Below are 23789 nucleotides of genomic sequence, written 5' to 3' on the forward strand. Positions count from 1 at the left end.
GCAATGAGAGAGTGGACGGGATATCCAGACGCCCTTATTTTACAGTGCCAGTTGCTCGAACACCGGTCAGTGTGAAGGCTGAATGGTGAAGGCAGCTGCACAAAGGGCATGCCTGGAGATGTTGACCCAGCCCTCGGCTGTAGCTACTCAACACTATGTTAGCTCTATCATGTCAAGTTTAGCCCTTGGCTGACTTTCTAAAGCTTTCAAATCAACTTCCCTGCCTGCAAACGACATTTGAATGTCTAAACAGGTATTCAATTCTCTTCCAGATCAGAAATTACATAAAAGAGCAACCTCACTGGGTCAGTTTATGTCCACTGAGTTTGCTGATATATGCCTCGGTCAGGTGTGCAATTTATTTATTTTTTTAGATGTTGGTTTTAAACGGTGCTCTAAAGCGTCATGTGGCAATTTTATTTATAATATATAAAGAAAATGTGAAAATCTTTTTATGTGCCACAGAGATGCCATATGACCAGCTGCAAAAACCGTATGTTACTATTACTTGTGATTGCGCCTCATTGTATGTTTATGTGCACCAACATGCACAGGTCCATTAAAAAGAAATATCACACATGATTGTGTGTCCATGTTTGGTGAAAAGTGCGCTAACACTTGTTTAGTGGTTACTAAATCCAAGACTACTTCCAACAGACTTCATTCTGCCAGGCCTGCACTGCAGCCTTCTCCACTCTTTGCTTCAGTTGTATTGTGGAAACTATCTGACTTGGTCAATCAAGCATTAGGATATATGAAATATTGGTTGCCTTGCCTGCGCGTTTAGGGCTATTGTCTTGCTACACGGTCCTAAAACTAGACAATGCCTACAAATACACGGCCCCACAGTCTTCTCCCAATATGAACAATCCTAATACTTTCTGACTGTATTGAAAGAAGCCGCTCTGTGTCTGTGGCAGTCCAACAGTATGCAGAGGCCAAATGAGTTGAATTAAAACGGAGTACTCGTTCTAGCTAAAATGAACAAAGATAGACTTTCTGTCACAAAGCCAGAGCTATATTCAGACTGTCTTGAGCAGTATATCAAAGTGCTAATTGAAAACTCTGGTAAGACCATTATGCATATTTCATTAGGAGAACTGAATGATGTCAGTCCAGACTGACAAGCTTCATGTTCATCACCCAAAAGGAAGAATTCTTGGTAGGGCTGCAACTAATGATTATTTTCATTATCGATTAATCGTTTGGTCTATGAAATGTCAGAAAATAGTGAAACATGTCCATCACAGGTGTCTTTTAATGTCCTGTTTTATCAGTCCAAAACCCAACGATACTAAGTTTAATATTGATAGTTAAGTCTGTCATCTCCAGCTCCTTTTTCTTTACCTACTCTCTGACCCTCTAAAAAAATATGATTATGAAACAGTCTCGTTTCCCAGAGCACTGAGTGAAGATCCCATGGATTGAACCGGTGCCGCTCTGTGTTCACTTGGCTGTGTCTGCTCGCTGAGTGAAGAGGAGTGGGAGAGGGAGGGGAGAAAGAGCAGATCAGCAGCGGGCAAGCCACCAGCCCTGAAACCCAGAAATATTGGCGAACTTAAGCTTGCGAAACGAAAGAATAATGTACTTTTACGACATGCGAGTTTGCACAGACCGACCGGGATTTCGGTGATAAGGCTGGGTCGCCCGTGGACTCTTATCCGGGACGGCTGGAAACTCAAGAGGAAAGAAAACAACAACACTGGAAAAAGACGGGGGTTTCACACAACAGTGACAATAAAACAACACTCCCCGACAAGTGGTCTGCCTTGTGCCGAGGGTGAACTAAATAACAGGAACTATTGGTGAATTGATATTCAAATTTGTAACATTGTACGTGTTAATTTCAACATAGTGCTTCTGTGTGAACTTCAAACTCAGGAAACAATGAAGACATAGCGAGCAAGAACTCATCAAGTGTCTCCAAGCTGCTAGCCATCCCGCTAGCGTTAGCTTGGCTATCTTGTAGCGTAGCGAATGCGAGGTGAAGCTAACGCCCGCTAGTGCGGCCAAGTGAGCGAAGTTAGCTCGTCGGCTAACGTTAGCTGGCTAGCTTAACGCGGTCTGGGAAACTTTTGGTGTTGTTTCTGCCGCAGAGCCCAAACACTGAAGGAGTTTTGTAAGAACAGAGGGGAAGGGCAGGTTCCCTTCTGGACTTCCGCCCTCTACATATTGTCCTAATATGATGGCTACGGAGGTCAGCAGTGAGGATACGGGCTTGGTCACGACGGGGACAGGGGTGGCAGGCGGAGGAGGCCCGGACACGGCCCCTTTCCCCTACTATCCCAAGCCGAGCAGAGTGCGAGCCACTGATTTGGGACAAGGACCACCGCCAACCCTCCGCCAGCATTCAAACCCCTTTCCGGACTCACTTCCCGACACGAGTGCGACCTACCCGATGTCTAGTGGGGATGTGACCGGACCAGCGCTTCCCGCAACAGGGAGTGGCGGAGCAGTAGGTGGACATTCAGTTTTACAAGGACCAAGTTCAGGGATCGTGGGCGGCATTTGCTATTCTCCCACTTCGGAGGGTCCAGCTAGTCGGGTTTCACCCACATCAACAGGCCCGGATGGACCCCCTGACTTCCCCCAACTGCCACCGCCACCTCCTCCCCCTCCAGGTTGCGGGGTGCCCGGTGGCACTGTGGATGAAAGCGACATGCAGGATGGACCGGAATACGAGGAAGAAGAGGTGGTGTTCCCCCTTTCTGCACCTCCTACGAACCAGTAAGTACACTACCTGTACAAATCACATCTCGGTCATTGATACCTAGAAATCAACATTTTCTAGCATCCTGTACTTCTTGTTGTGTAGACTTCCTTCCTGCTGTCATACACGTGAGGTCTGGATTTGACTTCGTGTTGACTCCTCCAGGTGTAATAGTGTCTCGTGCTACTCACAGCTATATCATCAGTTATGATCTACATCTGTGAAGCCAACTGCACTCACAGTATTGATGATTGTGTGCATGAGCCTTAACATGAAAATAAATGCATTGACGGAAAGCATGCCAAATTTTTAACAGTATTACCATGAAGGAAAAGTTAGAGGAGGCAGCTACAGTGCACTGGTTTGATGAAGAGTTGCAGGTGACGAGGGTTTACTTTCCTCTGAGTGAGGTCAGTGTCTGTCATCTAGGTAAACAACAACTTTAAATGTGCCTTTCCTGTTGTAAGAGTGTACAGAGTTCACTTGGGTCAAGGTGCTGAGAACACCTACATCTATAGGATGTCCTGCCCAGTGCACTTTAATACAATACTTATAATCTTTACTGACCAAATGCTTGATTTAGTTTGATTTACCAGCAATTATCCCTTTACATTTGTAATATGGAGTAAGTTAATCAATTCATTTCTGGCTGAATTGTAACTGGTACAGTGTCACACTACATATGTTAAATGCATCATATACATTGCATTTTAGAATTGCAGCTCTGATTATAGGTATTTTTTATGAATTTGTCAGGCATGCACAAAATCACATGTCTAAACGCGTGCGTGTGTGTGCTGGTGTTGTAATAACCTAAATACGGCCCTCCTATTTATTTCAGTCTCATTAGAGAAGTGCTGAGCGTTGTCATTTCTGGCCCCTCATACTGTAAGATATGGAAGTGACTGGACCTGGAGTGTGGATTCAGCTCTTCTTTTAGGAGCCACCCTTTATCTCCCTGTCACAATACAGAGGGAGGCTCGGACTGGTACTGAACCCCTAAATGCAACAGCAATTGAATCCAATGTCTCACACATAGTACCAACTGTGGAAGTAGTTGTTCTGCCACGGCCGACTTCTTCGTGCGTCTGCTCTCGATTTCCAGTTGATCAACTTGCAGGGTTGCCAGTGAGGCCGTGGAACAGTTGTCCCTTGTGCATGGATGGCATTGATTTTCTTTGGTCTTGCTTTGTTTCACAATGAGAGTCTTGTAGTCAAATAGTTATCTGCCACATCCACTAACACACACAACTTCACATGCTGGTGAGAGTCAAAACGAGTCTTCTCACTCTCTCACTCTTGCCTACTCTGAGATGCTTTGACTCAACCGAGTTGTGCAAGGCTCATACGCAACACCGTCTTCTCCTCTCTATTGGTGCTGTGGTTTTGTTGAATTGCTTGTAGTGGTGAAGAATCCACCAGAAAGCTGGACCGCATTGTTTTTTTTGTTTCTAGTTATTATCAGTCTGTAATTTCCCAACATGTGTGTTGTGAAGTGTATGATGGTGTTCATCAAAGGCCTTCAAGGATGTCAATCTGTAAAAGGATCGTGACAAAAAAAATGTATGCTCTTACAATTTACTACCATGTTCTTTCTTTCTGGCTTCATTGTCGCACTTGATAACTAGTTTACTATTATCAGAGATTTGGACGCAACAAAACATCTGCTTTAAAAAACATAGAGGTCAATTGCTGCATTTATGTACAGTTTATGTGTGTGCTCATCGTGAGAACACCTGCCATTGGTAACATGAGCGAGGCCAGACACGGGCTCTCCTCAGAGCATACAGCCTTCATTCATCCTCTTGTGTGGCAGTGGAGGCTTCTGGAGAGCTGAGGAGTTATAAGGTGCTGCCATCGCCTTGTGATGATGACCCAGTTAAGACGAGGGTCTGTCCCTCATTCAGGATTTGTCACTGATCCACTGTGATAGACGGGGGCTGATATGTGGACCCCCTGCGAGATTACTGTCTCATCCAGTGGTGCTGTCTTACAGACGATGCCTAATCTAATGTACAGGGATTCAGGCAAAGGCGTAATAGTCATGGACATAGCTCCTAGCTTTGGCCTGGAGGCAATATAGTGAATCTCATGGCATAAAATGAACTTCCCTTGAGTCACATTATGTATGTGAACATCCAATCTATGTCTAATACAAGAAATACATACATTTGTTGTTGTTGCGGTGGACTTTTTCTTTCATTGTGCCTATAATAGCATATGCCAGTGGCACCAATGGGTATTATATTCACAGCTGACTACCCAGAATGATTCTGAATTCCACCCTGTCCTTTCAGCAGTGTTGCAGGCTGCGTAATCTGGCTCCAAGACTGCTCTTGTATTCCTTTGAGTTATGTTAGCAGCCTGCAAAGTACCTGTTGGAGGAGTGATGGTGGAAAACTTCCACACCGTTGGAAGCGGTCCCACTGTGTGTTGCACAGTGACGGTGAAAGCTAAACTTGGTAGAGTGAATGTGTTTGCGAGAGAAAGACAAATGGCAGTCACAATCATTCACACCTCTGTGCAACAGTCATTCATTCATAAACAATGGCCGTGGCAATGCCATAGGAATTTCACACGGATGATAGTTTAACGAAGAGGCAAGAGTGAAGACGTCAGGCGGGCCGAACAGAGCGCGTTCCTGCAGCCATTAGAAACCTGCGGCCCAGCGCATGAGCTTAAACAAACCGAACGTTGGGAAATGAGTTGTTGATTTTGAGTTTCCACGAAGATTAGTGAGGATTTTAAAATTATAAAGGATTCCCCAAGGAGGTGGTGGTAGGATGAATGAGAAAAACAGGGGAAAGGAAGGATGGATTTGAAGAACAGTGGCTGTGTGAATGAGTTAAGCACTTGGCTGTGGAAACGTCTCTCTAACCGCAGTGTTAATTGAGTAGCCACACTACCTAATTGCTCTTTGTTTAGGGAGGCAGAGACAGTGGAGTTCTGAAACGGCACGAGGATCATGTCGCGTAGCTTAACAAGGATGTTCCCTGGTGGAGATTGTTCCCACTAGCCCAAAAATGTTACAGCACTTTCATAACAAAGCATGGTCTTATGAATGGAATTGGATCAGCCATTACACCGGTTTGATGACTGGTGAGCCCAGCAATTAGTATTAAGCCTGTAATTTCCTGTTATACATTTTTGAAATTACTCCGGGCTGAACAAGTTACACTGCAGCTTATATGGAACTGTGTTTGCATCGTGTCACACGATGCAAACCCCCCCCCCCCCCCCCCGTACAGCAAAGGATGCACATGCTTACGGTTGTTCTACTAGACCCCATTGATTGGAATACCAGTCCCTCTGTAATGTCTTCGCTGTGGGTTGATAAGGCAAAGCCTATGGTTTCCATGCATTTTCAATGTGTTACGCAACGTCCTGTCATGCCCTTCTAATACCCACACTGCCCTGCCTTTTCTCTCCTACATCCTGTTTTCAAGACTTCTGAGCCTCTCATTGTGGCCTTAACAGGATCTTCCAACGCATTTGAGTTGTGTTTGTTAATACCCAGGATTTTGTGTTTGAATGACTCCACGTTATTTGGGCGTGCTTGAATAATAAGTTGGCTTCTTTGCATAGAAAATGTTACAGTGCCAGGTTAATGTTAAGTACCATAGTACAACAGGCAGGACGTCCTTCGCAACAAGTATAATAAAGGCTTTTCTTGTCATTGCTTTGTTACTTTGTACGCAAGAGCAGCCACACAACTGAAAGCTATTGTTGCACATTTCCATTTGATTGAGATGCACTATCTGACTGTTACTCCACATTCAGTTCAACAAGAATCGATGGCTTAGGGTGCTTTCACACCGAACCTGTTTGGTTAGTTAAAAACAAACTCTGGTCGGTTAGTACGGTTTGTTTAGGCTGGTGTGATAGCTGTCAATCAAACGCTGGTGCAAAGCAAACAACCCAACCAAGACGGTCTGATAAGGTCGAGCTTCCAAGTGGACTCTGGTGTGGTTTGTTTGTCGTGTGAAAGCAAACAAACAAAGCACAATGTTTTATGATAGCAGCTATGTGATGTGAGCAAGATTTCAAAAGCTCAACCGCTAATAAATCCATCTGCTGATTGTGAAAGCTGTTGAGGAAGGGATCTCATTGATCTGCATTTAAGGCCTGTATATGAGCACGTCAGCGTGGGTATTTCCCTCATTAATAGGCCGGTTACAGCCGTGCTTGTGTCTGACTCTGTGTTCTTTGTCATTTCATTAGCTCCATTAAAACGCATGTGACAGCCATGCCACAGATCCCCGCCTCATCCACGCGTCTGTGTGCTCCCCGGTGTTCCTGGTGTGCGTTCGCACCACTTATCTGGGAGCGTGCAAAGGGGATTTAGTACAGTCCTGTCTCCACTATTATTCATCATCACATGCAGTCAATTTTCAGTCTAATAATACTAATATTGCTTATAGTGGTGCAACGCATCATAAAACCCACGGTTCGGATCAGATCATAGTTCAGATCGGCACAAAAGAGAAAAGGGAGCTCCCTGGTCACGTTTATGTAAATGATGTATAAGCTGCTTAGAGCTCATGTAAACAGTTCCCAATTCATCTGTAATATCTATTTTTATTGTTGTGAAAAGATCTTCTTCAAACAAATGTCCTGATTTGCATATTTTATCGAATATTGACAATACCGATCGTTAGTAAATCTTTATTTCACACTGTGATGGTTAATGTTAAACTGTGTAATTAATCCGGGGTCCACATGAGTACCGAACCACGAGGGGGGATCCGTACGGATCACGGATCGACGATGGTATAAATGTACATAAATATACACGTTAGAAGCAAAAGCATTTAAGTGCTGCATTCATTCTGTCAGTTACCAGAATTAGATTTCCCCACGTGGGTCCTGATGATGCAGGACGACCATCACCAAAACGGTCCAATCAACGAGTTACCTGTCAGTCTGTTTAACTTTGTTTACTCCTCTTGGTTTGCTTTTAAAATGGCCGTGTGAACAGGACCAGAAATATAATGCAACGATGTCTCATTGTTCTGTTTGTTCCGGACTAAATGTCTACAGGTGTGAAAGCATCCTTAAATCTGCAGGAAGAGAGTATTCTTAACTGGACGCTCCCACTTTTTAGGAATCTAAAGCACGGGGAATATAGTATGGGTAGATGACAGTGAAGCCCATTATCAATGATGTAATGACGTTATTTCGGGGACGCTGAATCACAGCACGAAAGCCGAGATGTCTGCTTTGGTCTCCGTGTGTCTGGCCGCGCATTAACATGACGACGGTTTGTTAGCGTTCAGGCCGAGCAAGGCGGACGATGCATGGACAGGCCTTTCCAATCTCTCCATCTGTACATGTTAAGTCTGCCCCTGTGTGCTGGCATTCTCCGGCCCCGGCTGAGGTAACAAGCTGCCGCAGTCTATTATGTGCAAAGTGAAAGAAAAACAATTCACAGCTGCTGTCAGGCCTCCGCGGCTCTCCACCGTTTTCCATTGTGGAAACTTGAGCCCACAAATATGAGTAAATGGTTAAGGGATCACAATTTACATTGCTGGTTGGTTAGTGCTTAAACCCATACTGTGTTTACATTAATAGCTCTGGCGTTCATTGACTAAAAGAATGCTTGGTGTGGAGTTGAAACCGGTTTGAAGGTGTTGAGGGTGAGCGAGGATCAGGTCGATGTGTGTTTAATCTTTAAGCGTAGTTGAAGCCAGGTGTATATAAAGCACTCTCTAAGGTCAGAAGGTTGTGTGATCTGTTTCCACTGATGCCTGTGATGTGTGTTTGAGTGATCATGAATACGTATTCATACAGTAAGATGCCACTCCCTATGCTTGCTGTCCCTCTGCTTTAAAAACCAATCGGCAGCATGCTCATGACGCGTGGCTTTATGAGAGAGAAAGCAGGGAGGGTAAGAGAGAGAGAACGCCACAGCAGGAGGAAGTTGGCGCAAAGACAACAGGACTATTTTGCCTCAGCTTCTGAAAGATCACTTTAATCAGAAGTAGAATCTAACGGATAACGGAACCAGACACGGTCTTCTAATCATCCTCAAATGCATGTGTATCTCCGTGTCCTCCTGTGCGTCTCACCTCCGTGGATGTTGCTCATTGACACCAGTGACGGGAGATGACTGTATCAGGGCGGCAGCGGGGTCGCATCACCATGCCCTGTACGGATTTAGAGCTACCATTGCTCTGCTTTCCACGTCGGAGCTTCCAGTTTTTGCCGGGCCAGCAGCAGTATGAGAGGAGTGGGTGCAACTTGTGAGACCACAGGACACAGGAGGGAGATGCAGCAGAGGGCGAACTCGGCGTAAGTGGGGCATCCAATCACCCCGCAACTCCAACCGTACCTCCCCAACAAGGGGCGGGCAGAAAGAGTGGAAAACTCCTGCTTATCAACTGTTTTTTTATTTTAGACTCAAATTCTACTGTAGTTAATAATGCTGTAATTTAAAAGGGAAGTGTGTAGTTTATTAATTTAATATTATGCAGAGGACTTTATTCTACGTGAGATCTGTGAGCCAACTGTGAACATCTGACATTTCAGTTGTGATATCACAGGAAATCTGTGATCGATACTTTTGTGTTTTGCTTGTAAAAGTGTAAACAGGATAGTCAAACACTGATAATGGCACAATGTGCCTAATTTGTCTAATAATATAGTTCACAGATCTGACACTCGTGAGTCAGGAAAGTTCATGTTACATGTGTAACTACATGGTAATAGGTGAGACTAATTGAGTACAGTGGCTGTGTTTAAAAATGTCAGCGCAGCGTTTACATGGCATTAAATTTGTGTGTAGAAAACATGTTGTACTCGATACCCCCCCCCCCCCCCACCCCCTTTAAAAAGCCAGCTGCTCCACTGAGCTGCATTGCTAATGTACTGTAATGCAACGTTTCATTCATGTTGATACTGATGAGGGCTGACAGGACGTCTGTGGAGACGTTTGAGTACAGCTGCTCAATCGAGACAGAAGACGATGAAGAGAAGAGACGTGCGCGGAAGCAAAAGAGTTCATAAAAGAGCTTAATGACTGACAGACAGCATGTGGTAACAAAGCTGTACGTAAAGTAGATGGGCACAAATAGTCGACTCTTTGTTCACCTGAAATCTTAATGTCGGAGGACTTTGTGCCCTTTTCAAACCTTCGCTTGTAATTGCTTAAACGTCTGCACTATTTTTGGCAAGGATTCCACCCTGGGATGACACACTCTGCCCCAGAGAATTGATATATTTTTATTCTATTTCTATATATTGTCAGTAATTGTCTTATTCCATTTATAAGTCATTAGTAATTCCTCCTATCGGCAGCATACAATATACTTAAGCGGGCAGTGGTGTCTAAAACACCCGTATCAGGAGTTTGATGCACATCGACTTTATTGATATTGCCACATTTATATTGCTGTACAAATATCTGTTTTGCCTGTTTATACATTTAACTGTTTCCTATTTAATTAAAACATCAATTACGGACACGCATGATATGCTCTCACATACAGCACAAATACTACAAGTTGTGTTCAATTCTATTTCTAGAATAAAACAACCTGATTACAGAATTGTAGAATTAAAAAAGTATTACTACTTTTATAAATGTGGGAATAGCGCTTCTCTCTTTCTGCAAACCATTTAATTTGGTCATCTTTGTGCAGTTTCTCTCTGACATTGTAGTTTTGATTCTTTTAACTTAAATAGCTCTAATTCCAGTTGTAAGAATGAAACTGAACTCTTCACTCTCTGTGTTTTCTGTGGCTTCATGGTGCCACAGGTTGTTCTTTCCAACTCCAAAGCTATAAACTGTGGGAGAACCACAGGGAGGGTTTAAGTGGCTCAACACTACAGGCGTAATCTGCAAATAGTACGTCACTCGTGTCTTGTCGGAGCTCTTGTGATGCAATATCTTTTCAAGGCATCCAGCCTTAAAATGTAGCCAGAAGGATTGTATACACAATAACCCATGCTGCAGTGCTTGCTGGAGCCTAAGCTCTATATGTTGGCGTCTTGCCCAAGCTCACTAGGCTCGGACATGTTCAATTTCAGCAGCGCAAAGTAATATTGTTCTTGACAGCGCGACACAATTACCTGAACCATGCACACAAGTTAACATACTAACTACTTTGCTCCCAGAAAGCATTGCCTTTGGCGCTTGTCTCCTAATGGAGTGACTAATTGGGTGTCTTGTGTGAAAGCGAGGTTGAGGATGTGAGCATAGGAGTGAAGGATGACGCTGTCGGTGACTCGTCCTGCTCACTCACCGCAGCACTTTGAAACATACGTTGGTGTGGTGTCATTAAAGGGTATTTGTGACTTGGTTAGTATGGAAATCGCAGTACGTTGCCAATGCATGTGAGGTACCTCAATTGCTTGCATTAATATCAATGTATCAATTTGTTTTAGTTGACTTTGCGCAAACTGGTTGAAGTCCTTTCCCTGAGTTGAGCGTTTTATAGAGGAGAGAACCAGCTCGTCACTGTGCTGCTCGCTGTTCATGTTCTGACACGACGAGACATTCCTCAAGCTGATAGCAGCACTGAATCCCATCACCGCTGGCACGGCGCATGCTTATAGTCGTAACACCCGTCCTGCCTACTCTTCACATCCCATCATGAACAGTGTAATTTAAAAATGTCATATTATAGATCATATATAAAACTGCAGTAAACTTGAACGAAGTAGCTTTTTCGTGATGTAAGGTGCTAAGAAAAATAAGTTAAAACACCATGTTTTAATGTGATTCTTCCCTGAAGGTTAGGACATTAGAGGTGTCTGTGTTAGATGTATGGTTAATTAAATCAACCAGGCTATGAAATATTTTGTTAAACAAATACAGCAAAGCCAGCCTCGTCCAGCATGTAACCCAGTGGAAAGTTTGTTTGTGCTGAATATGGATCATCAATACTGGATTAAAGTTTACGCACCTCCTTGGTTCAACAGCCCAGTGAATGACATAAACAGGTCTTCATTTCCCTGTGTATTTGAGGCATATAGTGCGAGCCGGATTCAGTAATTAAAGGATGCTAACAAGCTGTTAATTGTTGCAAGTCTGCCCAAAGCAAGAGCTATAACGGTGAAGTATGGTCGGCGAAGTTGTGGTTTGGTATTCAAGATGACTTCAAGATTAGTGGCAGTTGGAGTTAGTATCCCAAATGTGTTTTCTTTGCCTTTAATGTATAATGGTTGATGTGTGTGTTTTGGTGGTGGCACGAACTACTTAAATGTTATTACGCTGTAATAACTGTGGTAATTGTAACCTAGCTGGTTTGGTTTGTAGGAGGGTGTGCCTCGCTCTTCTTCCTTTTCCATTTCCCTGTTCACTTCTCCATCGGTGTTATTTCCCAGCTTTCCTTTAAGGGCTGCTTGGCTCTACTCTCCAACTGCTCTCAATCGCCCTCTTCAATGCTCTTCTCACCTCAGCCCCCCCCCCCCCCCCCCCCCTAAAGCCCCTTCACGGACCCTTAACTCCTCCTCTTCAGCACACCTTCTCCAGCTTCCTCCATCAAAGAAGACTTGAGCAGGTTTTCTTTACAAGTAGGGACCTTTACTCAGCTCAGCCAGATGGGAGTCCTTCAGGTCCCCTGTGAAAAGAGCTACTGCAACACCTAATTCATCTCCTCACCGCCGGATGGTGTTTTTCCAGTTCGAGAGGCTCCAGTGGCCTAAATTTGGAAAAGCGTGTTCATTTTTTACCCCTGCTGTCAAGGCCCAGTCAAGTTCAGCCTCACCTGCTAAAACTTTAACCAGTGTTGTTCCTGAGGCTTCTGTTTTATTCATGAAGCAGCAGAATTTAATGGTGCGCTGGAAACTAAAAAATAAAAGCTTTTGGACTTCCATTTATTAAAGAATACATGACCCGCTCATTCTGTCTGGGTCGTAGTCTCGTGAAAGTAGGTACGGAAATGTATTAGAGCTTCATTTCTATTTTTTTTTTATTGGGTTTACTTATTTACTTATTTCCCTCACCAAGAACTCCAGAACTGTTCTGAAAATGAAAAAAAAGCTCTCTGCTCTCAAGGTTTAAGTGGAAATGTATATAATAATAACTTTATTTAAATGTCTTGATATCTAAGACATCAGATAACCGGATGAAAGTGCTGATTCAAGTTTTGCGATTCTGAAATATTTAGATTTGTTATTGCGACCATACATCTTTTATTTCTAGTTATTTCTTGAAACTGGACTGTGAAGAACTCAAAATACTCGTCTTGTTCTATAAAGAAAGATGTGTGACCTGTGACCTGTTATTCTCTTGAACGCATTATGTTTCTGTGATTAACTTGCCTTACTTGGTGTCTGGATTCTGTTGGCCTTTCAAAACAATAAATCTCGTCTTTATTGTATTATTTTTACCTCAGCAGGTTGTCGGTTGTATTGCCACAATTCTTGTATTAGTTTGAAGTGTTTTCTTTGATTTTTACTCTGACAAATTTAACATTTAACTGAAATGAAGTGTAGTGTATTGGAATAAATATTGTTATATTATGATGTGGATTTTCCATCAATCAAGCAGTTTGATTTATGGTCTACGTACTTCTAAACAGAAATATGTATGTCCCTGCTAAACAGACTTGCATCTCAATACAGTTTGAGCTAACGCACCATCTGCCCCCTCCCCCCCTCTTCCTCATTATCTCCTTCTCATCTCTCCATCCCAGGTGGTACCATGGCAAGCTAGACCGAAACATTGCTGAGGAGCGGCTGCGCCAGGCCCGGAACCCTGGCAGCTACCTCATCAGGGAGAGCGACCGCCGGCCCGGTTCCTTCGTCCTGTCTTTCCTCAGTGTGACCAACGTGGTCAACCATTTCAGGTATGACGGAGCACACGCAGCACGCAGAAACAACTGAATCTCAGCGATAGGCCCAGTTTGGTGGTGGTCCCATTGCAAATTATTTAGCATGTTTGCAGTTGCTTTTTTTTCAGGGATGTAACTTTATTTGACCTGACTTGGCCTACACAATGCTGACGAAGTGTTTGTCCATTAAACTATTTTTTTTCCATTGCTGCTGTAATTTACGGGGAAACCAAAAGGATAATGTAAGGATCCTCAAGGTGTCATCTGTGTTCACCAGTTATAGAAGATAGCATACCCTGCAACAGAGAGAGCTTTGTGTTTGGAATAGTTTGAATAGTTTGATCTGACATGAACTCTCTATTCTCTATTGAGCCCTTTTTAGTAGGTGAAATCAAATGTAGTGTGGCATGTCATAATAGGCCGGCAGCATGCCACCCTCAAGTAGAAGATAAGGATAGGGGAAGTACCGAAGTTATTTATTACATGCTCACCAAAAGGGCAGAGATCCATCGACACCGCAGCCAAAGGGCAACATCAGAGATGAGCCGATACGGAGTTGAGAATGTTTAGGTCTGAAGTGGTTTCTGGTGCCGTGTCCTGCCACTGTAGACCACCTCAGCCTATTTGTGTCACAGTCATTCAAACAGCTTGAGAACATTGTTTTTATTATGTGTATCGACTCTGCTGGAACCCATGACTCTGCGTGTGTAGCGTGACGCAGAAGACTTCGTTGTGTGGGTGGACCTGAAGTAAAAGAATGAAGAAGCACACTTGTCTAGCAACAGTACCGTGGGGTATTTAACAACCTTATGGTCAATGAAACAAAGCAGAGTAGCATAACAAATGTTCCTCCCTTTCAACGGATATGTTCTAGGCTACGGCCACACTTCCATTTTAATACGCATATCTTTTGCTGTGTTTACACTGAGCGTCCGCACTACTCCGGAGTTTCCGAGCACCGGAAACGAAGGAGTTTAGAAACGCTTTGACTTACTGTGGGCCTGTGATGAAAGTCCTTTACTGGCACATATCTGTCCAGCCCATTGTGCTGTTTTTGGCTAAACTGTAATTTCATAAAATGTTCCAGTATTTGTTGCTGCTACTCTACTGCTCATGTTTGACCGTTAGTCCTAATGTTACCCGTTAGAAAGCAAAAAGGTTCTGAAAGAGCAACAATGACATTATCTACTTAACTCACGTGGATTTAGTGTGGAGCCGTGATGTCATTGACATCACGGCTCCACACTAAATCCACTAAATAAATGCTGGTAGGTGCTGGAAAAAGGCAGCGCTTTTTGTAAGGACATTATGAACATACGGTTGTTTGCGTGACACTTGAAAAGGTTGATGTGCTTAGATTGTGCACAATGAGTAATCACACAAGTGCATTTGTTATAAACCATCAATGAAAGATCCACTCAATTGATGAACAGAGATTCAGGATTAGTGGTTCTGAACTGGGAGATGCTTTAGAACAATCGCAAATGACAAACATCCTGGTCATGATGGACTCAACCGGACAGCCTCCATCTCTCTCTTCCTCTCACTGTCTGAAGTCCTCTTTAGATACATATTTACTATTTTCTGACATTTGGGGATTGTGGTGCAGCTGCTTAGTTTTATGTTGTATCTTAGTTTATATCTGATACGTTTCATCTGTGGTGAAAAACAACGTTGATGCAGAACAGTCCAGATGGATATTTCTCTGTCCAATGAATCAAAGTAGAACCTGTTCTATTCCCTCTACTGCTCAGAGATGGGTCTGTATTTACTAACAACTGTGCTTTCTTTTGTCATTGTCGTGTTTTTCTCTCAACAGGATAATCGCCATGTGTGGAGACTATTACATTGGTGGGCGGCGGTTCTCTTCTCTATCGGACCTGATTGGTTACTACAGCTATGTGTCTTGTCTGCTAAAAGGAGAGAAACTGCTATCGCCAGTGGCGCCCCCCGAGGTGAGACTGTATACTCTAATACTACATGTTAAAGGTCAACTCCCCTCTAATTTTACATTTTACATGACATTACTTGATATTTGTTTTTTTTCCTCTCTTGTAGTTGTTTTTAAAAATGAATATTGCGAAATACACCGTGTCTAAATAATATAAGGTACTCCCAGTCGGTTAATTGTATAAGATTGATACTTAAGATCTTCCTCTTTATACTCAAAAAGACAAATTCTGTGGAAAAAAATAACCATTATATTTTTAAAACTTAGTTCCAAGGTTGCAGGTCTTGCAACTCACTCACTCACACACACACACACTCACCAAATTTACTTTAAAAACGAACACTTACAAATCAAAGTTTTACTAGATTATGGATCAATAAATTAGTTCCACACACGTCTCTCACTCGTTTTGGCAGCTTGTTGTTTTCAGCAATGGATCACTCCGACTAAGTAAATTTGTCTCCTATGCTGTTTGAAATAGAATAGGAGCGAACTTTCTACAGAGATGAAGGAAAACTAAATATAAAACTTTTAAAATATGTCAAAAGGATGTAAAACCTGTGACAGTCAGCCGTAAGGTATGCTAAGCAAAGCTTGATTTCATGAAATGTTGTCCTGTAAAAGTAGTTTGACCTGATTTAAATGTTTGAGGGTTGAAAGATATTTATCTCTTTGTGGTAACTTGAAGTCAGCCTCGATTCCTTTTACAAGGGAGTATTTAGTCACGTCTTCCTCTTTCTTTTGCTTTCAGGCAGTATTCAGAACGGTTTAAGGCAAAGCTCAACCTAATGCTAATTACCTTTTTCAGCGGAGTGTGATATCTCCCAGAGGGACTCGTAGTAGAACACTAGATTTTGTGGAGTAATTGGGGGATTTAACATGGATGTGGCTTTTGAAGGTCAGAGTTTTATTCTTTGTGTGCATGTTTCCACAGCCCGTAGAGGACAGGAGGAGAGTCAGGGCCATACTTCCATACACCAAAGTGCCAGATACTGATGAGATCAGGTAAGGCTCTCACAAACATGATCTACAATCTTTGAGACACGGACGATCCCTGATGGTTTGCTCCCAAATAGCAGCCTAGTAGTTCTTTGATTTATTTTTATTTTCTTTTGGGGGGGAATCACAGGCCTGCTCTTCTCCTCACAGCAGCCTGGGAAGCACATCATCTGACTTGTTATTGAAAAACAGTCTTGCCCCTGTCATTAAGCTGCAGTAGGCACACTTACTGATGATCCCAGCTATCCCTGATTTCCTGGATGTGATAAACATCTGTCTGAAGTCGACCTCCACCATGAGTCTGCCAGGGAGCCTCTGGCCTAAAGGACAGATATGCAAATACCTTCCATGTTATGAGTCAGAGGAGACACCTGCTGGTAGTGCTCTGGTATTACAAGACAAGCAGACAATATCTTTATTTGACATTATCCAGATTACGATGCCTCGACGGAGCAGAAGTGTGATAGAGAGAGATGGTTGTGTTGTGTTACAACATATGTATCGCAGAGTTTACAGTCTTTATTTTTGCCTTATTGACTAATTTGTCTCGCGCTCGTGTCTTCAGCTTCCTGAAAGGGGACATGTTTATTGTTCACAATGAACTGGACGATGGCTGGATGTGGGTGACCAATGTTCGCACAGAGGAGCAGGGCCTCATCGTGGAGGATCTGGTGGAGGAGGTGGTAAGTACAGCACAAGATGTAAAGGCTATATCTTAAGAAGATGTGTATCAAAACATCAAAGACGATCATATGGAATAAAGACAAAATGATTAGTGGCATCTGCACTTCAAGCTCTGTGGGTCAAAAGAAACCAAAATGGCATTAGCATAGCACCAAAGGTAGTGATATGATGTATGAATATACAGCACAACAGTCCATAGATGTAACAAAGACTGCACTCATTGGTCCATTAGAGGTGGTGTCAGTTGGTTGACAGGTTTCGGTTTCTTTTATTCTTTCAGGGACGGGAGGAGGATCCACATGAGGGAAAAGCGTAAGTCTCACTTTTATTAATGATCTGATCAATTGGAAAATGTCAAAGCGGGACGTAAAGGTTCACATACTTTTGAGATGGTGTTGTTGCAGCAGGTTCTACCAGATGTTTGCATTGAGTTGATTGAGTTAACTGTATCGTCTGCACCTCGTTCTCCTGTTGCTCTCTTCGGACCTCCTGAACAGCTGGTATCATGGAAAGATCACCAAGCAAGAGGCCTACAACCTGCTGATGACAGGTACCATTCCTCTTGGCCTTTCTTCAGGCGAGCGTTATTAATCACGTGCTACGGTATCGTGCATTCAATTTGTCGGAATCTATTGCTGACCTTTCTCTTTCTCACTCGATCTGATTCTTTCTCTCACCTCGTAGTTGGCCAGGTGTGCAGTTTTCTAGTCCGACCATCAGACAACACACCCGGGGACTACTCCCTCTTCTTTCGCACCAATGAAAACATCCAAAGGTTTAAGATCTCCCCCACTCCCACTAATCAGTACATGATGGGGGGGAGGTACTACAACAGGTACGTTTGGCAATGTGGCTGCCTTCAGGAGAGATTACATGCTAACTGTAGCATTTTAGAAGTTGCAGCTAGCCTGTAATGTGTATTTTGACTTACAATAACTGATATGCTGGGTCTTGTTTGCTGGCAGTGTCACTGACATCATCGACCATTACAAGAAAGAGCAGATTGTCGAGGGCTACAACCTGAAAGAGCCAGTTTCAGTGCAGGTATGTACCAATGTATTTTAGCCTTATTGAGCCTGTTTGATGTTGTGTGTTTGACCTAAAGGAATGACAGTCAAAGGGGTTTTATAAGACTTAAATGCTCACATTTCTCACATGTTTATTGCCATGCAAAGTATCCAAACGATGGAAGCCAGTGTCACTGAACTGTAAATGTACATTCTGAAGTAAATATATTGCATCAGACATGTTTGTTTTCCTCAAAATCTAGAACATCTCTCCGGGGCAGCAGTTCTAGCACTTCATTTAAGCATTGTTATGTAAGCTGCCGCTTTCAATGGAATTTTGTCTGACGGTTGTGTGACGGCTCGATCTGTTGTTGTATTTCCCGTAGCACCAGGAACAAGTTCTTACTGACACAGTGGACGGGAGAGAAATTTATAACACTATCAGACGGAAAACAAAAGACGCTTTCTACAAAAACATTGTGAAGAAAGGCTACATCCAGTTCAACAAAGGTACGTGTGACAGTAGCTCCTCGTAATATCACGAACACTAACTTCCCCGTCCTTGTCTTGTGGGTCATGTCGGTCACGATCTACCATTATGATTATTAATACCTTTTTATTGATTCCCGTCACTTTCAGGAAAAGGCAAAAGATGGAAGAACCTTTACTTCATCCTGGAGGGTAACGACGCCCAGCTCATCTACTTTGAGAGCGAAAAGAGAGCCACCAAACCCAAAGGGCTGATCGACCTGAGTGTGTGCTCCGTGTATGGTGTGCACGACAGTCTGTTTGGCAGGTGAGGTGTATTTCAGTCAAGCTGTCAGGAAGCACTGAATGATCAGCTGCTCAGACACCACATGAAAGGAATTTCTTTCAAATGATGTATCATCTTATACAAAGTAATACAACATCTTCTCTCTTCTATTTTTTTTCAGGCCACACTGTTTCCAGATTGTTGTGCAGCACTTTAGTGAGGAACAGTACATATTCTACTTTGCGGGGGAGTCTCCAGAGCAGTCACAGGTAATGAGAGGGTCCGCACCCCCCCTATCACTGATAGACCTGCACATCTATTTCAATGCTGAGTCCAAAATACTATCACTTTACGCTCTGTCTCGAAAAATGAGTCAACGCTGGGAACTGCTTTTAGAAAAAGAAAATACATTTGCAGCCTGAGCTGGTTCTACATCAGATACAGAGGACCACTGAATGGTTTGGTTCAGTGGTAATCAGGACCTCCGTATGTGACAAAGGACCATTCAAGTACAAACCGTGTGGACAGTTTACAGAGTTGTGAGTTCTTCCAGAGACGGAGCTCATGACAACTGAGATTTCTAAATGTTCTGACAGTGTTCTGTTGTTGCAGGATTGGATGAAATGCCTTCACACTTTCTGCAGTAACTTAAGGAAAACCACTCAGCCGGCTACCAACAAAAGACTTCGACAGGTACGTATTCCATTAGCCGGGGTGTGTTTCATGGAGACAAAGTAGTAACAGTACATGATCAAACCTAAAACGGTCACACAGAAAGACTTTAAAATGCTCTTAAGCTCCCAATTTCAATATCTGAATTCGTGGATTTGTTTTTATTCAACAAACACAAGAAAAGACGAAGTGACCTTTTATCCTGGCTGGCTTGTCCCACTTTGAACTAGTTCACTGTTCTGCCATTGTCAGACAAGTCAATGTTGTTACTGCATAATTACACCATTCCCACACTTTGCTCAGCCTAAATTATTATTTTGAAGGCTTCATGCCCGGTGATATTCATAGTAAGGAACATTGTTGAAAATGCTGAGCAATATTACAAACCATTCATATATATGTTTTGCAAATGTGTGTGTCATGTGCTTCTCTCAGGTGAGCAGCCTGGTGCTGTATGTGGAGGAGGCCCACAAGCTGCCAGTGAAGTATTTTACCAACCCCTACTGTAACATCTACCTGAACAGCGTCCAGGTGGCTAAAACTCACCCGAGGGAGGGCCAGAACCCCGTCTTCACAGAAGAGTTCATCTTTGAGTGAGTCCGTCATTTGCATGTTTTCCTTCCTGGGATTCCTCCACTGCTCTGTTATTTTATCGCCCTCACATTTCCATCAACCCATCTTGCTAAGAAAATAAATAACATTTTCTCTACTTATTTACAGAATAATAAACTGTATTGATCTGTTGTTTCAGTGATCTGTCGAGTGAAATCAACAGGTTTGAAATCAGCCTGAGCAACAAAACAAAAAAGAGCAAAGAAAGTGACATCTGTGAGTACATCTCTTAAAAACAAATGTGAGCACTAAACGTCTCTGCATTCACCTCATCTCCTCTTTGTTTTATCTCACGCCTCGATCTCTCTCCCGCTCAGTGTTCATGCGTTGCCAGCTGAACCGTCTGCAGAAGGGCCAGATGATTGACGAGTGGTTCCCTCTCAGCTCCCACGTGCCTCTGAAGGGCATCGAGCCCGGCTCTCTACGCGTACGCGCCCGCTACTCCATGGAGAAGATCATGCCCGAAGAGGAGTACAGCGAGTTCAAAGAGGTCTGAGCCGCTGGAAAGTGCTTTGGTTTTTGCCCATCAACTGCTTCTCTTGTTATTCACTTAAAACGACCAATGATATCATTGTTGTGTGTGTGTCCTCTGCAGATGATCTTGCACAAGGAGTTCCACGTTATCTACGCTCTGGCCCACGTGTGTGGTCAGGACCGCACCTTATTGGCCAGCCTCCTCCTGCGGATCTTCAGACACGAGAAGGCTGAAGCCCCTCTACTCAGGATTCTCAATGACCGAGAGATTAACGTGGAAGGTAGGAAAGCAATAACAACAACAACAAACAAACGATGATGAATTAATGGATCTGCATACGATTCACTTCAGGAACCCACCATCTATTAATGTGGAGTTAAATGATATCGATTTTGTGTAAATGAGTGCTGAAACCTTCCATCCTTCTCTGGAGCAACATGTCCGTCTGCAGTGTGTTACAGGGTTCAGCTTTATTGTTTGGTTTGTTTGGCTTAGAAACACCACGTGCACATACACTTGCATTCACTTTCTCTGCTTGTGCACTACTACCAGATGAAGCCACGACATTATTCCGAGCGACCACACTGGCCAGCACACTGATGGAGCAGTACATGAAGGCCACCGCCACGCCGTTTGTCCACCACGCTCTCAAAGACACCATCCTCAAGATCATGGAGAGCAAACAGTCCTGCGAGGTAAAGACCTGACAAAGAGGTTCTCTCTTCCGCACAGCAGTACAAGTTCCTGAGCTGTTTGGCCTGTAGATGCAAATCCAAACATGCAGCGACGCAGCATCGGCATGGCTGAGGTCTCAAGGGTGCTGTGTGTGAGCCCTAATGTGTTTCTCTTACTCCCCTAAAGTTCTTTCTCTCTCCATCTTTGCTTTTAAGCTGAACCCTTCCAAACTGGAAAAGAATGAGGACGTGAACCTGAACCTGGCTCATCTCCTCATCATCCTGTCTGAACTAGTGGAGAAGATCTTCATGGCTGCTGAGATCCTCCCACCGTAAGAACAACCACACATGTACTCGCACACAGTGGGGTCCCGTGCTGTGGGTAGATCACTCAGACTGGCTTCAAAGAGAAACTCAAAGGCAACGGTCTAATAAACCCAAATAATCCGTCTTTTTTCTCTCTTTGATGACCCGTTCAGGACATTGAGGTTCATCTATGGCTGTCTGCAGAAGTCCGTGCAGCAGAAATGGCCCACGAACACCACCATGAAGACCAGAGTTGTAAGGTAAAGAGACACAAATAATCAATGTTGGACACACTTCTGTTGAGAGTTAAAAAGCTGTCAACATAGTCTTTGTTAACTGTCTATTAGTATTCCAACTTTCGCATGTTATTTAGTGTTCTTACTTCATCCGTTCTACTTCCAGTGGCTTCGTCTTCCTGAGACTGATCTGTCCGGCCATCCTCAACCCCAGACTGTTCAACATCATAGCTGGTGAGCATCCGTCAAAAACAGGCACGCAAAAAGCCACCCGTTTGCCATGTGACATGTTACAATGTGTGTTTCGTATGACACCTCTCTTCTTGCAGACGCTCCATCTTCAGCAGCAGGCAGGACCCTCACACTGGTGGCGAAGTCTGTCCAGAACCTGGCCAACCTGGTTGAATTCGGTGCTAAGGTGTGGATGATGCACTAGAAACAATAGCATGCTGAAGAAATATTGCTTTGACAGCGGCTGCACATCAGAGGAGCTTTGGTTATTATGCCTGTAGACTCATTCTCCAAATGTTTTCTCTATCCTGAAACAGGAACCCTACATGGAGGGTGTGAACCCTTTCATCAAAAACAACAAACACAGGATGATCATGTTTCTGGATGAGTTGGGGGTGAGTAGCACTCTTTGCCTTCTGATCAAACCACCAGACGTCTCTAATACGTCCTTGCCGAGCCTGACCGCTGACTAAACTTCACAAGCTTAGAAACGTGTCCACTGTGTTTGTAGAATGTCCCCGAGCTCCCTGAAGCCACCGAGCACTTTAGGACGGATCTGTCCCGGGACCTGGCTGCGCTGCACGAGGTCTGTGCCTCGCACTCCGACGAGCTCCGGACGCTGAGCAACGAGAGGGGAGCGCAGCAGGTCAGAGGCCGGCGATACGCGCAGGACGTTATACGCCGTCCCGTCTCAGAAAGCTTTATCTAATCCCCGTTTCCTCCTCTGCAGCACGTGTTGAAAAAGCTGCTGGCCATCACGGAGCTCCTCCAGCAGAAGCAGGCTCAGTACGCCATGTCCAACAGCAACAGGTAGTACTGCACTCCTCTCCTCTACTCTCATCAAGTCTCCTCCACCGGAGTGCAGCGCAGAGGAGACCTAGCATGCTCTACCCTCATCACCATGGCAACCCCTCCATCATGTCGTCGTCCTCCTCCAGTCGTCCCGCCCATCCCCCACCCACCACACGCCATCTTGTCCCGTTCACCACCAAGAGAGCTATGCAACAACCGACGCAGTACCTAAAAAAACAACATATTAAAAATAAATACCTGCACCAGTGACTGACAGCTGTGTGCACAGGAGACATATTCTACTCTCATAGACTGTGTTCAGGACGCTGACGTGGGTACAGTTCATTCCCTTCATCATGAGGGCCAAATATTAAGTTTCTTTGTACCTGCTGTGTGTTCTGATAGCACAGGTTGCCAAAGTGTACCCCCCCCCCCCCCCTCCCTCCCTCCCTCCCTTCCTGCTCAATATGAGGAAACTAGTTCTCTCAGTCCCCCTTTCTTGTAACTGGATTATGAGCGATAAAGCTTTTTATACTGTAATTTACTGATTTATTTGAAGGTTGTAACAATATCCGCAAAGTGCTGAGACTAGCATTTCTGTCTTTGTTCTTTCTTTGTTTTCTAGATTGAAACAAAGTTTTTTCAGAGAAGTATGGTTATTTTATATTAAGAATAAATTCTCTTGCTGGAATCATGAGTATATAAGTGAGATGAGCTGAATTTCTCTTTTTCCTCAGATTGTATCAGCTATTTTGATTATTTGGTCTTTTTTGAAACTTCTCAATGCCAGACAAGACACGTAATCAGAGAAACCAAGTAAAATGAAAGTGTTTACAGCAGCAACATTTTTTGAGTAGTACAGATTGTATCAGCCATGCATGCACTTATTAAACAGTTTTTGTAAAGTA

General features: G+C 43.7%; 1 protein-coding gene across 1 annotated transcript; it reads left to right on the forward strand.

Moving 5' to 3' along the window:
- The first annotated feature begins 1479 nt into the window (after positions 1-1479).
- LOC142957327 (ras GTPase-activating protein 1-like) lies at positions 1480-23789 on the forward strand. Its single transcript, XM_076099063.1, has 25 exons — positions 1480-2727; positions 13351-13503; positions 15308-15443; positions 16374-16444; positions 17004-17121; positions 17403-17434; positions 17620-17672; positions 17807-17957; positions 18088-18166; positions 18516-18639; positions 18769-18925; positions 19065-19152; positions 19496-19576; positions 19991-20148; positions 20307-20383; positions 20485-20657; positions 20763-20922; positions 21195-21337; positions 21533-21648; positions 21796-21882; positions 22025-22092; positions 22188-22276; positions 22407-22484; positions 22601-22735; positions 22820-23789. The coding sequence occupies exons 1-25, from the start codon at positions 2183-2185 to the stop codon at positions 22901-22903; spliced, it is 3156 nt and encodes a 1051-aa protein (XP_075955178.1). The 5' UTR covers positions 1480-2182; the 3' UTR covers positions 22904-23789.

This window comes from Anarhichas minor, unplaced genomic scaffold (genome assembly GCF_050575085.1).
Source record: "Anarhichas minor isolate MPS153535 unplaced genomic scaffold, ASM5057508v1 ptg000025l, whole genome shotgun sequence".
NCBI classification, from domain to species: Eukaryota; Metazoa; Chordata; class Actinopteri; order Perciformes; family Anarhichadidae; genus Anarhichas; species Anarhichas minor.

What these genes read in the sequence shown, in the direction of transcription:
- LOC142957327 (XM_076099063.1), top strand. Translation starts at nt 2,183, where the DNA reads ATGATGGCTACGGAGGTCAGCAGTGAGGATACGGGCTTGGTCACGACG. An exon ending in ACAGAAGAGTTCATCTTTGA is followed by an intron (nt 20,149 to 20,306) that starts GTGAGTCCGTCA and finishes CTGTTGTTTCAG; the next exon opens with TGATCTGTCGAGTGAAATCA. An exon ending in AGTACAGCGAGTTCAAAGAG is followed by an intron (nt 20,658 to 20,762) that starts GTCTGAGCCGCT and finishes TGTCCTCTGCAG; the next exon opens with ATGATCTTGCACAAGGAGTT.